This window comes from Bos javanicus, chromosome 16 (genome assembly GCF_032452875.1).
Source record: "Bos javanicus breed banteng chromosome 16, ARS-OSU_banteng_1.0, whole genome shotgun sequence".
Lineage (NCBI taxonomy): Eukaryota > Metazoa > Chordata > Mammalia > Artiodactyla > Bovidae > Bos > Bos javanicus.
The window spans coordinates 67921903-67935892 of NC_083883.1; the positions used below are offsets into that span (position 1 = coordinate 67921903).

General features: G+C 38.0%; 1 protein-coding gene across 3 annotated transcripts in view; it reads left to right on the forward strand.

Moving 5' to 3' along the window:
* The window catches only part of HMCN1 (hemicentin 1), a 539309-nt gene that overhangs the window by 491075 nt on the left and 34244 nt on the right, over window positions 1-13990 (forward strand). For all 3 annotated transcript variants that reach the window (XM_061383493.1, XM_061383492.1, XM_061383494.1), the window contains 7 exons: window positions 2296-2445; window positions 2754-2891; window positions 4213-4334; window positions 4981-5218; window positions 10777-10839; window positions 11856-11975; window positions 12879-13013. In XM_061383493.1, coding sequence (XP_061239477.1) covers window positions 2296-2445; window positions 2754-2891; window positions 4213-4334; window positions 4981-5218; window positions 10777-10839; window positions 11856-11975; window positions 12879-13013 — 966 coding nt within the window. The remainder of the gene's footprint in view (window positions 1-2295; window positions 2446-2753; window positions 2892-4212; window positions 4335-4980; window positions 5219-10776; window positions 10840-11855; window positions 11976-12878; window positions 13014-13990) is intronic.

Below are 13990 nucleotides of genomic sequence, written 5' to 3' on the forward strand. Positions count from 1 at the left end.
GGACCTCAGAGTTTACTGGAGTCCCAAGAAACTGTGGAAAATATTAAGGGTATTCATCTCAAAGAACCGGACCAAAAAGAACATTTTCACACTGTTGAAATATGGGCATACCATTGGACATTCCCAAGCTTTAAGGTTGCTTTGGGAATTAAATATCGCTGAAAATCAACAAGGCCCATTTGACAGAGGGACAGAAAGGAGTTACAAGAACAGATGTATAGGATGTAAGCAGGCTGAAAGAGCAAGCATCCCTCACTTAGTTGCTTAATGCGTCTCCTCAGCATGGTGCTGATCACCAACGATGTTGAGACTCTTAACATGTAGGGACAGTGACAGGTCTCATTTCAGTTGAGACATTTTGTAGCTCAGTCTCTCATGATACCAGGGTGACAGAAGAAGTCCAAATAGGCAAATAATTTGGATTACAGGATCCCAACTGGGTAGACAGAACAAGGAGACATCTATTGAACATTGGGATTCAAGTCTCTAATGAAACTAGAGAATCAAGGTCAAAATGGGAGGCCACTCGTTAGTGCTGACCTTGAGAACTAAGGAAATTAGTCCTAAGCACAGCGAGATGATAGTAGGATCACTAAGGAGCCAGCCAGGTCCTATACTATGTACTTTCTTGCGTCATCTTGCTGCATGGTTCCCATCACTCTGTAAACTCTCTACTCTTAGCTTCTCAGATGTGACAAGCCACCATCTCTCCTAAAAGGGCGATGTGTGCTGTGTCTTCTACCCAGAAAGCCTTTCTCTGCCTTCCTTGACTTGTATATATGCTCAGTCCTCATCTTAGCTAAGACCTAAGCAACTCATCTTCCCATCCCTAGTCTATTTTTACCTCTCTCTCAGACTTCCCTGAGTAAGATATCTTACACATTAGTGCATTTCACATCTATTTGTAGAATTCTAATTATTATCTCCCCTGTTTAGATATAAGTGCTATGAAAGCAAGCTTCATGTCTTTTTTTATCTTTCTTACCATTGTATCTTCAATACTTGACTAACAGATGAATATAATCAAGAACATGAAGGGTGAATCAATGCGAAAAAACTGTTTCTCTCACTATTAAAATAATGCAAAATAAAATGATGAAACACTTACTGACTTTTCTCAGATTGAATACAACTGTATTTCTCCCCAGTATATAATTTGTTGTTTAGTTGCTAAGTCATGCCCGACTCTTTCGCAACCCTATGGACCGTAGCCTGCCAGGCGCCTCCGTCTGTGGGATTCTCCAGGCAAGAATACTGGAGTGGGTTGCCATGTCCTTCTTCAGGGGATCTTCCCAACCTGGGATCAAACCCACATCTCCTGCATTGGCAGGCAGATTCTTTACCACTGAGCCATCAGGGAAGCCCCAGTGTATAATACATGACAACAATATCTGAAACACCTCATGATTGCTTCCAACTATATTCAAGTGTGTGACCATCACAAGGCTCCGGAGCGGTTTTGTTGCTGATACCTCCTTCCTTCTGTGCTCTCATGAAGGAGGCAATGGATAAAAGAATATGGGTTTTCTGAACCATTTTTCTAGATCTCACATTTACACATCAATAGATGGTAACTTGTTTTTCTCTTTCAGACACACAGGGAGCTCAGCTCGGTGCTCTGTGCTGACTTAGAAAGGTGGAGTGGGAGGGAGGCTCAAGACAGAGGAGCTATATGTATACATATAAATGATTCCCTTTGTTGTACAGCAGAAACCAACACATTGTAAAGCAACTGTACCCCAATAAATAAATTAAAAAATAAAGAATATGAGTTTTGTTCTGCTGCTTCCTAATTAAGTAATCATGGGACAATCACTTGAATGCTCTGAACTTTATTTTCCTAGTCTGCAAACTCTGGCTATTTATTTAAACTGTGGCTATTTAAACTTACCTTATAGAATTTTTCTAGAATGAGTTAAAATATATTATGTGCTTCCTATAGTACATGACATGCTCAATAAACCCTCATTATTATCAACATTTCATCACCATCACCAAACATGTACTTTATTTTGGCTTTGGGACTGGGCACTGAGTGTATTCTTTGGATTGTGAAATAATACTATGATGTACATAGATTGGAAGGATCCTAGATTTATGCAGGATGATGAGTGTTACATGGGAGTAGAATGTTTTGAAAGCTTATTTATTTCACTCTGAAATTCAGATGTCATATGATATTTTAAATGTTTGGGAGAAGATTTGGAGCATCTTTGAATACTGGCTTTCTTTTCTCCGATGTAATGTTGATGAAATTGTTTCCTTTCCAAGAATGTTTTTTTCTTCCCGCAATAGGTGGGCCCCAGCGAGCCAGAGGAAGTGTTATTGGAAGCATTAATGATGTTGAATTTGGAATTGCTTTCCTTAACGCCACGGTCACAGATAGCCCAAACTCTGATACTAGAATAATACATGCCAAAATTACCAATGTACCTCGCAGTCTCGGTAGGTCTCTTTGCTGATAAAAGTTGTCAATAAGCCTCTTTTTAAAAACATACATTCTTCTTCTTCATCTATTATTTCCACTTAAAATTTCTAGGGATGCTACTACTAAATGAGCAGTGTAATAGTCCTTAGTTTTATCCCAATGGTAAACTCTTTTTAAAAACTGATATTTTAGATGCTGATATTTTTGGTGTTATCCAAGTATATTTAGAATTCATCCCTTTGAATAACTTGCTGTGAGTAATGGCTCACAACAACGGGCTGTAAATATTTTGCTTTGACATCTTATTTACCCCTTTTTTCTCTAGGTCCAGCAATGAGAAAGATAGTTTCTATTCTAAATCCCATTTATTGGACAACAGCAAAAGAAATAGGAGAAGCAGTCAATGGCTTTACCCTCACCAATGCAGTTTTCAAGAGAGAAACCCAAGTGGAATTTGCAACTGGTTCGTATCAACTGAACTTAATATCCTATTGCTATTTAAAAATATGATCGCTGTAAAAGTTGGAAGTTTAGAAAAATACATTATATGTTCCCACAGAGGATAATTTCAAAGTTTTGTTGCCGTCTTATCATAAATGACATAAAAGCAAGTTTATATTTTCCTATAAACTTTTACTGACATGGCTCTATAAGAGGCCATATGTTTTCAGATACTATAGTGATTTTTATAACCTAAAAGTTTTTTTCCCTTCATCTTTCCTGTATCTGTTCTCTTTAATTCCTTAGAGAGGGTTTTGAAGGCCAAGCAGAGCAGGAAGCTGAGTCATAGCTATGAATTAAAGGTTTTTGTCTTTGAACCAGAGATTCAGTTATGATATCTGATAGGGATTCTTTAATCAAAAAATTGGAAATATAAACAAGCAAATCTAAAGACTTTTCACTTTATCCTTAGCCTTAATGCATATGGATTAGCAATTCATGGTCTTTTCCAAGTGCAGACGACTTTTTAAAGACCTTCATATGAAGTATCTTTGAAGGTGGTCCGCCTTTGCAGCAGTGATCTTTAAGGTAGCGGGGCTGACGTAAACCATAGCTTTAATCAGCCCACAAGACGTGTGGGTCTTTGTATGGCAATCCACTTCCTAAGATGCCCCTTTGCTGTTTCTAAAAGCACCAGAAAGAACAAAACACTGGAGCCAGACTTGTGGCTCTTGTGGCTCAGACTTGTGACCAGTCTTCCTGGTCGTGCTGTCTGTCCCCTTCTCACAGGCAATCCGTCCATTTCTGTAGAACTGCCTTGCTATTGCTTGTCAGTTGACAGTGTGGATTCCTTCACCTAATTATAGGTGTAATCAGGTGAAATTTTTGTAAAAAATGTAAAGGAATTTTAAAATCAATTTAATTAAGTTTAATTTGGGGGCTAAGTGCTATTTTCTCTTATGATTTGTGTTTAATCAAGTTTGAAGTACAATAACATAGCTGAACTGGTATAAAAATAAGTCTGTAATGTGCTTACACAAACCATATTTTATAAACACACACACATATATGCATGTGTGCATGCTCAGTTGTATCTGGCTCTTTGTGACCCCATGGACTGTAGCCTGCCAGGCTCCTCCGTCCATGGAGTTTTCCAGGCAAGAATACTGGAGTGGGTTGTCATTTCCTTCTCCAGGGTATCTTCCTGACCCAGGGATCGAACCTGCACCTCCTGCATTGGCAGGTGGATTTTTTACTACTGGGAAGTGTATCTGTATATATACATACACACACACGTATATATAATACATTTGCTGTTGAAATGAATAAATTTTAATTCCTAGGAGAAATCTTGCGGATGACTCACGTTGCCCGGGGCTTGGATTCTGATGGTGCTCTGCTGGTAGATATCATCGTGAGTGGCTATGTCCTGCAGCTACAGTCACCTGCCGAAGTCACCGTAAAGGTAAAACGTTAGGGTAACTTGCCTTCACTGTTTATTGGAGAAATGGTAAGAGTCAGAGTCAAAGATCATTAAAGAAGCACAGAAAACTTGTATAGTTTCCCCTTGTTCACTTTGGAGAGTAAATCTCTAAACCACTAAGGGTAGAAATGGCTATGTGGTCTTTGTCTAAAAATTTTTAAGGAGGAGTTCTTTATAAGCTTTTAGTAGTTTTATGACGATGCTTATCAGGACTAAGATCAGAGCTATGTTGATTTAAGCCATTTAACTTTCTGTAGACAAAGAGAATAGTAAGTCTTACATAAAAGATTTTATAGACCATCCACAAAAGTATTCCAGAAATTAAAGAATGATAGCAATCGCCTTTTCACATTTTTACTTTACTCTTAACCGACAACTCTGAGTCCCTTATTAAACTCTCATTTATGACACTAAAATTATGAAACTAAGGTCGTTACAATGGTAGGTAGGTTCAAACTTTAAGTTTGAACACTGCTATACAATTACAATTTTTATTTAGACCTGTATATTTTTAGACCCTAAGCCATTTTTATTTTTATCTCATTCTACATATCATAGTACCCTCAAAAAGAAAAAAAAAAAAAAACAGGAGCCACGCTGATCCTCAAATCCGTATTGTCCTCCTTAGGATTACACCGAGGACTATGTTCAGACAGGCCCTGGGCAGCTGTATGCCTACTCAACCCGGCTGTTCACCATTGACGGCGTCAGCGTGCCTTATACGTGGACCCACACCGTCCTCTACGACGAGGCACAGGGAAGAATGCCTTTCTTGGTAGAAACACTTCATGCATCCTCTGTGGAATCTGACTACAACCAGTTAGAAGAGACACTGGGTTTTAAAATCCACGCTTCAATTTCCAAAGGTAATTTGGTTAAGGGAAAGTCCAGCTCTTCATGCTACGTAGTCCTTTCTAAATGGGTAAAAGAATTGCACGGATGCCATTCAAAATAAGGATGTCAAGGTATAGACTGAATGTAACATGTTTTTCATGTGTATTGTCTGTGTTTTATAAATAAAGTCCTATGGTAAGTCCAATCCAATTAGCATTCTAGTACATTTGGTTTGCTAATATGCATCTTCATATATTAATAGCATGTTGAAGTTGTTACTGTTCTAGCCTATATACACAGAGCAATTTAAAAAGATATCTTCAGTCAATGATTTTTCTTTGGGTAATAAACTCCATTTGTTCTTGTTTTGAATCTTATAAGATTTTTTTAAATTCCTGAAACAGGATGTAAAGGTGTATCTTAACCTAGTCCAAAAAAAAAAAAAATGTTTCTGTATTTTAAAAGAAAAACTGGGGAGTAATCAGCAGAATTCCAGCTGGCATTTATTGTTCTTGGAAATTATAGCTTTTGAACTGCTTCCTCTTGATCTTAGTAGCCCCCCTATGCTGGTGGGTTTTGATGTATCTATATTCTGAGATATCCTTTTTCATTTTTGTTTTATATTTTGGAGTATAATTGCTTTACCTTGTTGTGTTGATGTCTGCTGTACAACAGTGTGAATCAGCCTAAGTATACATATGTCCCCTCCCTGTTGAACCTCCCACCCCTCTAGCTTGTCATGGAGCACTGGGCTGAGCTCCCTGTGTTATACGGCAACTTCCCATTAGCTATCTATTCTACGTATGGTAATGGATATGTTTCAGTGCTACTCTCTCTGTTTGTCCCACCCTCACCTTCCCCCAGCTGCCTCTCTATTCCTGCCCTGCATATAGGTTCATAAGTACCATTTTTCAGTGGTAAGAGGCACCATGACAATTAGCATTCCATATCCCATGGGGTTTGACGCTTGGAGATGATACTTGCATGAGGTTATGTTATAGACACTAACTGTTTGGATGATTTTAATATTGAACTTTAGGCTCCCATGAGTATATTTAAAATGATTCGGAGTAGTCTGGGGAGTGTGTGTTTTGCTTTGTGCTGGCTTTCCTAAAATAAATCCAAGTAGATTTAGCCAGCATCATTTTGCTTATCATCTTTAGCACATACACTAAAAATTCATTTTCACTCTTTACCCTTGCTCTCATCAGCTGTGCATGTAACTGTTTTCTTCTTCAGCATCAGAACTGCTTCATCAAATTTGAGGTCATAGTAATGTAAGAATATATTCACATTTTTTGAACTAATCTCAGATTCATGAAGCCTCATAGCCCCACACCTTCTCCACCCACGTCCGTCACCACCACCTTATTTTACTATTGTCATGCATGTTACTTTAACTTGGACACGAGAAAAGAGCCACTGGAACAAAGAGTTATATTTTCTTTTCCCCAGTAATACCTACTTTTCAAATTTAATCTCCACTTCTACTTTTTCCAGTACTCCGTAAAATTTTTTAAAAAAAATCTTTAGCACAAGATTTTGGTTAAAATGAATTTATATTATCTGGGACTAGAGGAATTAAAATGATTTTTGAAAAGTCATGTACTTTCTACCCAATCGTGTTAAGTCCTCTAAACTTGAAACTGCTTGATGGTCTTTATGGTTTCTGTCCATTGAGGGATTTGAGTCCCACGGTAGAAGGAAACACTATGAGACGTTTAAAATCTCTTACTATTCTTGCATACTATGATTCTGTGAATCACAGCTGATGCCGTTGCCCATTGGTTGTTAACTGTTCCTGTTTGTTTTAATAATTGTGCACCTGCCGTTTCTTTTTAAATGACCACCAGGGGGCAGGCCTGCATTCTGAGTTGCTTCACCAGCATGTTCTTTCTCTTTGTTGGGTCTAAACTAGAACTATGGTTACAATGCAGTTAGACTTGTACAGACCTTGATTTCTAGACACAGAGATTTTGGTTTACCTAGTCTAAGGTAGGACCTTGGAGTCTGTATATTTAACACAGCCTCTGAATGATTCTGTTGTATCTAGTCTTTACTATATGATCCAAACCTAGGTTGCCCACATCATAGTGACTGTAAGGAACATTCATACTGGTTGAAAACACAGATTTCCCAGGCTTCTTCCTTTGCCATTCTGACTAGGGTAGAACCAAGGGATCTATATTTTTAATAACCTCTCCAACAGATTATAGTATCAGTAAAGTTTGGCAGTTATAAAGATCCTAACTTAATTGTTTGAAGCATATTCTGAGTATACTAATATGATAGTATACTGATAGAAGTGACTGCAAGGAAGAGCATCAAAATCTTGGCAGTAGTTTGTCTCAAGTGAAAGGGCACAGAGAATTTTATACTTATCAATGTTTTTACAATTATATATTACCATAACACACAAACAAACATTTTGTATTACCTTCCTACTATGTCAAAAAAGAAAATCACGATATAATTCAAAGTCAGGTTCTTTAACTACAAGAGAAAGAATAAAAGGAAAATATGTATTTTGTGTTCTTTGATATGAAAATCTTTGGACATTATAGATAGAAGTATTTATATGGCTGAACCAATATTTAGAACCCAGAAATGGCAACCCACTCCAGTGTTCTTGCCTGGAGAATCCCAGGACGGGGGAGCCCGGTGGGCTGCCGTCTATGGGGTCGCACAGAGTCGGATGCGACTTAGCAGCAGCATGATGTTTAAAAACGAAAACAAAAAAAAGCAACAGTTATTCTTGGTAACATTCTGACTAAAACAATGTACAATGAACCATCCATTTACATGACAGTTGCATTCCTGGAAAGTTTATTGTATATTTTAATCACACACAAAAATGTTTAATAACTGGAAGATGAGTTCTAGCCATAGATAATTACAAACAGCTTTCTGGATTCCACAAAACTCTTTTGGGGAAAGGGACACATCTTCATCTTGCATCCGTATCCCACGCATTGCAATATTTAAAACCTGCCCTGGGGTCCACCCCACTCACGAAACAGGCTTCATATTAAATCTTGTCATCATCAAGACAACCAAAGTCTCTCCCAGGAAACTTCCCAGATGCTGCCTTATGGAAGCTATCTCCCTGTTTAGAACCAAAAATCCAAAGCTTCTATCAGATAATAACATATTTATGTGACACATTTTTCCACAACTGTGGCCCCAACACAGTGCTGTACATAACATACTGGCTACATTAAGGCATATGTAAATAAGTGAATAAAAATGAAGCATGAATTATAACCACCTGAACTGTATTCCTTTTAAACCTTTATGTTGGGGTATAGTTGCTTTAGTGTCAGTTTCTGCTGCAGAGTGAAGTGCATCAGCTGCACGTATACAGCTACCCCTCCCACACCTCAGGTCATCACAGAGCTCGGAGCTGAGCTCCTTGCATTATACCGTGGGCTCCCCCCATCTGTTTTACACATGGCAGCACACACATGTCAGTGCCAGCTCCCAGTTCATCCCACCTGCCTCTCCCCTTGGCGTGCCCACACATCCATTCCCTACATCTGTGCCTCTATTCCTGCCCTGCAAATAGGTTCATCTGTTCCACTTTTCTAGATTCCATATACATGTATTAATATCAACATTTTTTTATTTCACTGTGTGTGACAGACAATTCTCTAAAGAAGACATACAGATGACCAAGAGACACATGAAAAGATGGCCAAAATTACTAATTATTAGAGAAATACAGATCAAACCTACAATGAAGTATTACCATATCTCACATAGGTCAGAATCGCCATCATCAGAAAATCTATAAATAAAAAAATGGTGGAAAGGATGTGGAGAACTCTCTTGCACTATTTGTGGGAATGTAGATTGATACAGTCACTATGGAGAACAGTATGAAGGTTCCTTAAAAACTAAAAATAGAACTACCATATGACCCAGCATTCCACTACTGAGCATTTGCCCTGAGAAAACCATAATTCAAAAAGACATCTGCACCCAGTAATAATCATAGCACTATTTACAATAGCCAGGACATTGGAAGCAACCTAAATGTCCATTCACAGATGAATAAAGAAGATGTAGTGCATATACATAATGGAATATTACTCTGCCATAAAAAGAAATGAGATTGGGTCATCTGAATTGTATTCTTGAGTTCAGTGGCTGAAAATCACACGGGCTTGCATCTAAATCCTTGTTCCAGATTATCTTTATAATTTTATTACCTTTGACTTTAGGTTACTTACATGACCTCAGTCTCAAATTCTTCATCTGGAAATTGGTTATGACGGGAGTCGGGGAATTCTGAGATTTAAATATAGCACACGAAGCTCACAGCACTGTATGGCAGTCAACAATCACTTAGCAAGCATTTCTCCCCCATCCATCTTGCCCCCATTCCCTTGAAGGTACAGGAAGGCTTGAATACTCTCAGGGTCATTTTTACACTTGGACAGGAAATGGATCATGAACCTCTGCTTTCTCTTCAAGGTTTTAAGCAGTTTGATTGCCTAGAAATAGCAAGTATGGCTTTAGCTTTCTAGTCAAGGAATTGTATTCACTGGAGTAGTATTTCTTCCACCCTCCACAAATATGTATGAGAGTTTTGAACAGTGTCATGGTCTCAGCAGGGCTTAAATAATTTTGCAATCAGAGACTCTCCAAAGTAGAATGAATATGAAAAATAAATACCCAGACTCACTCTATGAAGAACACCTAAAGCAATAAAAGTAAACCATCTTGTGTATTTGGAATTGAAGGAAAATCTAAGATAATTTCTAAGAGATTGAATATAAACTCAGTGTATTATATGACTGACATAAAATTCCCCTTAAGAGAAATCTATTATGTCAATGATCATCTTTTAAGGTGTGTGTGTGTGTTTATATTACTTTGGTAACTTGAAAATGAGTTTAAGTTTTTGCATCTCATTAATGTTTATATTTGGAAAATAACTTACATCAAAATAGAGTTATTTCCTAAGAAAAGAGATTCCCTAAGCTACCTATTCTTGTTTATATGTTTTCTTCTAACACTAATCTGACATCTATTCCATAATGATATGCCTGTTTCTTCTTGCTTTGACTACATGGAAAGAATACTTGGTCACATACAGAGGAACTTTGAACCAGATGCTTCTCTGTGCAAATGGAAATTGACAAAAGGAGAGGTTTTCTTCATTGAAGTTTGTTTTTCACTGGCATAAATTATTTTAAGGGTTTTCAAAATACCATTCCAATTTCTAGAACAGAGAAAGTAAATGGCTGGAAGAATAGGATTTTGCCTGTGGTTATGCCTGGCAGTCACATTGATTTGTATCCTTTTTTGTTATCAAAGAATAATTAATTTTCTTTTGATTCATGTAAACTACTTAGGCAGAAAATCTGCTTCCATTGGCTGCTTGCCAACAATCTCTGTACTATGATTCATTTAGTTCTTGCTTGAGAAACAGGAACATTTTTCCATTCTGCTTGTTTTCACCTATTGCATTTGCTGTGTCATGTGCTCTACTTTGGCACATCTTCCCAGGGAAGATGGTTCTGGAAAGAAATAAGGTGCCAAAGTTCTAACAAGTCAGTTAATATTGCTTTTGTCTCTATGGTAGGAGAACGCAGTAATCAGTGTCCCCCTGGGTTTGCCTTAGACTCGGTTGGACCCTTTTGTGCTGGTAAGTACGACAATAAATGATGCATTTTTGTTTTTCATAATCTGTTCATGCTATCATTAACGGACAGTTACTGCCATTTTGATAGATATTTATTAATCACAATAGTCCTCTAACTGTCTCTTTTTACAGGTGAGGAAATTGAGATGTGAAGAAGTTGAGTGCCTAAGTTCACTCAGCTATCAGATGGCAGAGCTAGATTTGAATTTGAGATAGATGCAAAGCCCATGCTGTTTCAGTTAGTTCCACAATCAAGTGTGCCAGGAATCATGATCAAGTCCAGGGATAGACTGAACACAGGAACCAAACACTGGACTGTGTTTGGCCACCTGATTGCACAAATGTGAAACAGCAGTAATTCAAGTCTAAGTCACCTAACCCTAGAATTGCCCAGCTGTAGCAGAGGGCTGGATTGTGGGTGGAGGACTGATGACTAAACCTGCCCTGTGCCATCCATGTGCCAGTGCAGGAGAGTCACAGATAAGTAAACAGCTAAATAAATGGCTAGAGGAGCCCAAACTGGCATACACAGTGCTTTTCTTTTGGCTGGTGTGCAATGAAACATCATACAGTGATAAAAAGGTCATCTTTAGAAACTGTACTGCCCAGGTTCAAATCCCAGCTCTGCCAATAATGACCTAGGTGACCTTCAGCAATTTAGTTAACCTCTTTGTTCCTCAGTTTTAGCATGCAAATGAGAATAGGAATAAAAATACTTATCTCCTAGAATGTTGAGATGAGTTAACTTAGGTATAATAAAAAGCATTTCCATCACAGTAAATGGTCATTATGTCTTAGCTTTCATCATTGTTGTTTTAAAATTAATGCCACCACTGTCAGAGATAATGTGAGGACCCAAAAGTAATTTCATTTTGTGTTTCTATTCTGTGGCATATGGAGCATTTTCTGTTACACTGGATCCGTTCATTGGCCTCTACAGGCAACTCTTTCCACCCACTTTAATAGCTCCTTGAAAGTAGGGCTTCTCCATACTAATTGGGTCTTGTTTCTTCTTCCAGATGAAGATGAATGTGCCGCAGGGAATCCCTGCTCTCATTCCTGTCACAATGCCATGGGAACCTATTATTGCTCCTGCCCTAAAGGCCTCACCATAGCTGCCAATGGAAGAACTTGTCAAGGTAGTTACATGGCTAAATCTAATCAACACATTTAAGCAATGGGCATGGCAATCTCTGACCTAGGGAAAGCATGGAAGACCAAGGCTCTTCTTTACTACTCTTTCTGAGTCTGCCTTCATTAAGTTGAAAAAGTAAGGCAGAGAGAAGACTGCTCACACACTGCCTTCATATGGGGCACTCTCTGGGTAGGGATGCCTCTAATGATTCACTCAATCCCCACAACACAATGATGAGAGGCAGGCAGGCCTATTACCATGTACATTTTACAGGGATAACACCAAGGAAAAATAAGGTTATAAAGAATTTAAGTGAACTGCACAATCCCAGGAGGACTTTAGGAACATTAAAAAAAAAAATCACACATTTCTATCAGATTCTAGGTATGCTTCTAAGTTAGAAATTGTATAGGAGCCTAATTTGTAAATAAAAAATGAAAAGAAGAAAGGATTTCTCCCTCTATGCCCAAGGAGGCCTCCGTCTAAATACAAAAGAGAGAGGGAATAAGGACATAAGAGGGCATAGGAATAACTTCTATGGGAATGTCCAGTATGGATTGAGCGCTTTGTATACATTATTCCCTTTAAGTTTTAAAGCAGTACTGAGAGACAGATATTATCCTCATTTTACAAATGAGAACTCAGATGTTAGAAAGAAGTACCTTTTTTCAGTCACCTAATTTATAAGTGGTCTGATGGATGGCTTGGTCTTTGAAGATACACACTGTCCTGCTATGAGCTTGTCAGCTCTTTAACCCATCTGAAGGGGCCTACCCCCAAATTCAACATTCTTGCTCTTGTGTATTTCAAATGTCACTCATTGCTTTCCTTATTCTTATTTCACAGCAGGTTCTTAAGTTGGGTTTTTTCCCCACTCTCCTTAGTTAAATGAATCACTTTGTTGCAGATATTGATGAGTGTGCTTTGGGTGGCTACACCTGCCATGCTGGTCAGGACTGTGATAATACCATCGGATCCTATCGCTGTGTAGTCCACTGTGGAATTGGCTTTCGAAGAACCAGTGATGGCCTGAGTTGTCAAGGTACATAAATGGAAGCCCTTGCTTTATCTTCATTATACTAAGAGTTAAAAACCCTGCCTATTGGACCAGTTAGGTTGAACTCCATTTAATAGATTGAGCTTCATAGTAAAATATTTAAATGTAATATTCTATGGCTATTTTAAGTATTTGTAACACAGTGATTTTGAATAAAACTTGCCTATAATACTTGAGAGTGGAGATCATACAGCATGATCTTAATAGAATCTGTTTCATACTTTAGATTCAACACATGTACAAAAAAGCCTTCTTAGAGCTCCCCTCACCTGAGTAAAAGCAGAAACTTCTGAGAAATGACGATGACTATCAATTACCTCTTCAGGGTAGAGTCTAGTCCCAGGAGAGAGACATAGAGTAACCCTACCATAAATCTCTCCTGCAGGGTATTTTAAGATCCTGAAGAAGATGCAAAAATCACTCACCCTGATACAGACAAACATTATCATACAGTCTCTTTTATCTCATTGTTTTCTAAAGAACCCTCTCTGTTCTTCTCATAGAAGCCAATTATCCCCTCTTCGTTTCTGCTGTTAAGTCTGGTTTATAAGCCTTTAACTTTCACCATGAAACATGTTACTTTTTTGGTTGGCACCTATGTGCATAGAAATAAACCTTTTCTCTTATTAAAAAAAAAAAACCCTCCATTTCATAAGACTACTATTTATTGCACAACTTTTGATATAAAACTTATTTTCTAGAGGAATTTTAGATTCACAGCAAATTTGAGTAGAACAGAAAGAGATTTTCCAAATTCTCTCTGCCCCAACTCCTTCACAGCCTCCCCTACTATCAAATTCCTTCTAGAGTGGTACATTTTTTACCAAGGATAAACCTACATTGACACATCATTACAACCAGAGTCCATTGTTTACATTAGAATTTACTCTTGATGTTCTATATTCCAATCCTCCATTATAGTATCATGCAGGATCGTTTCCCTACCCAAAAAATCTATGCTT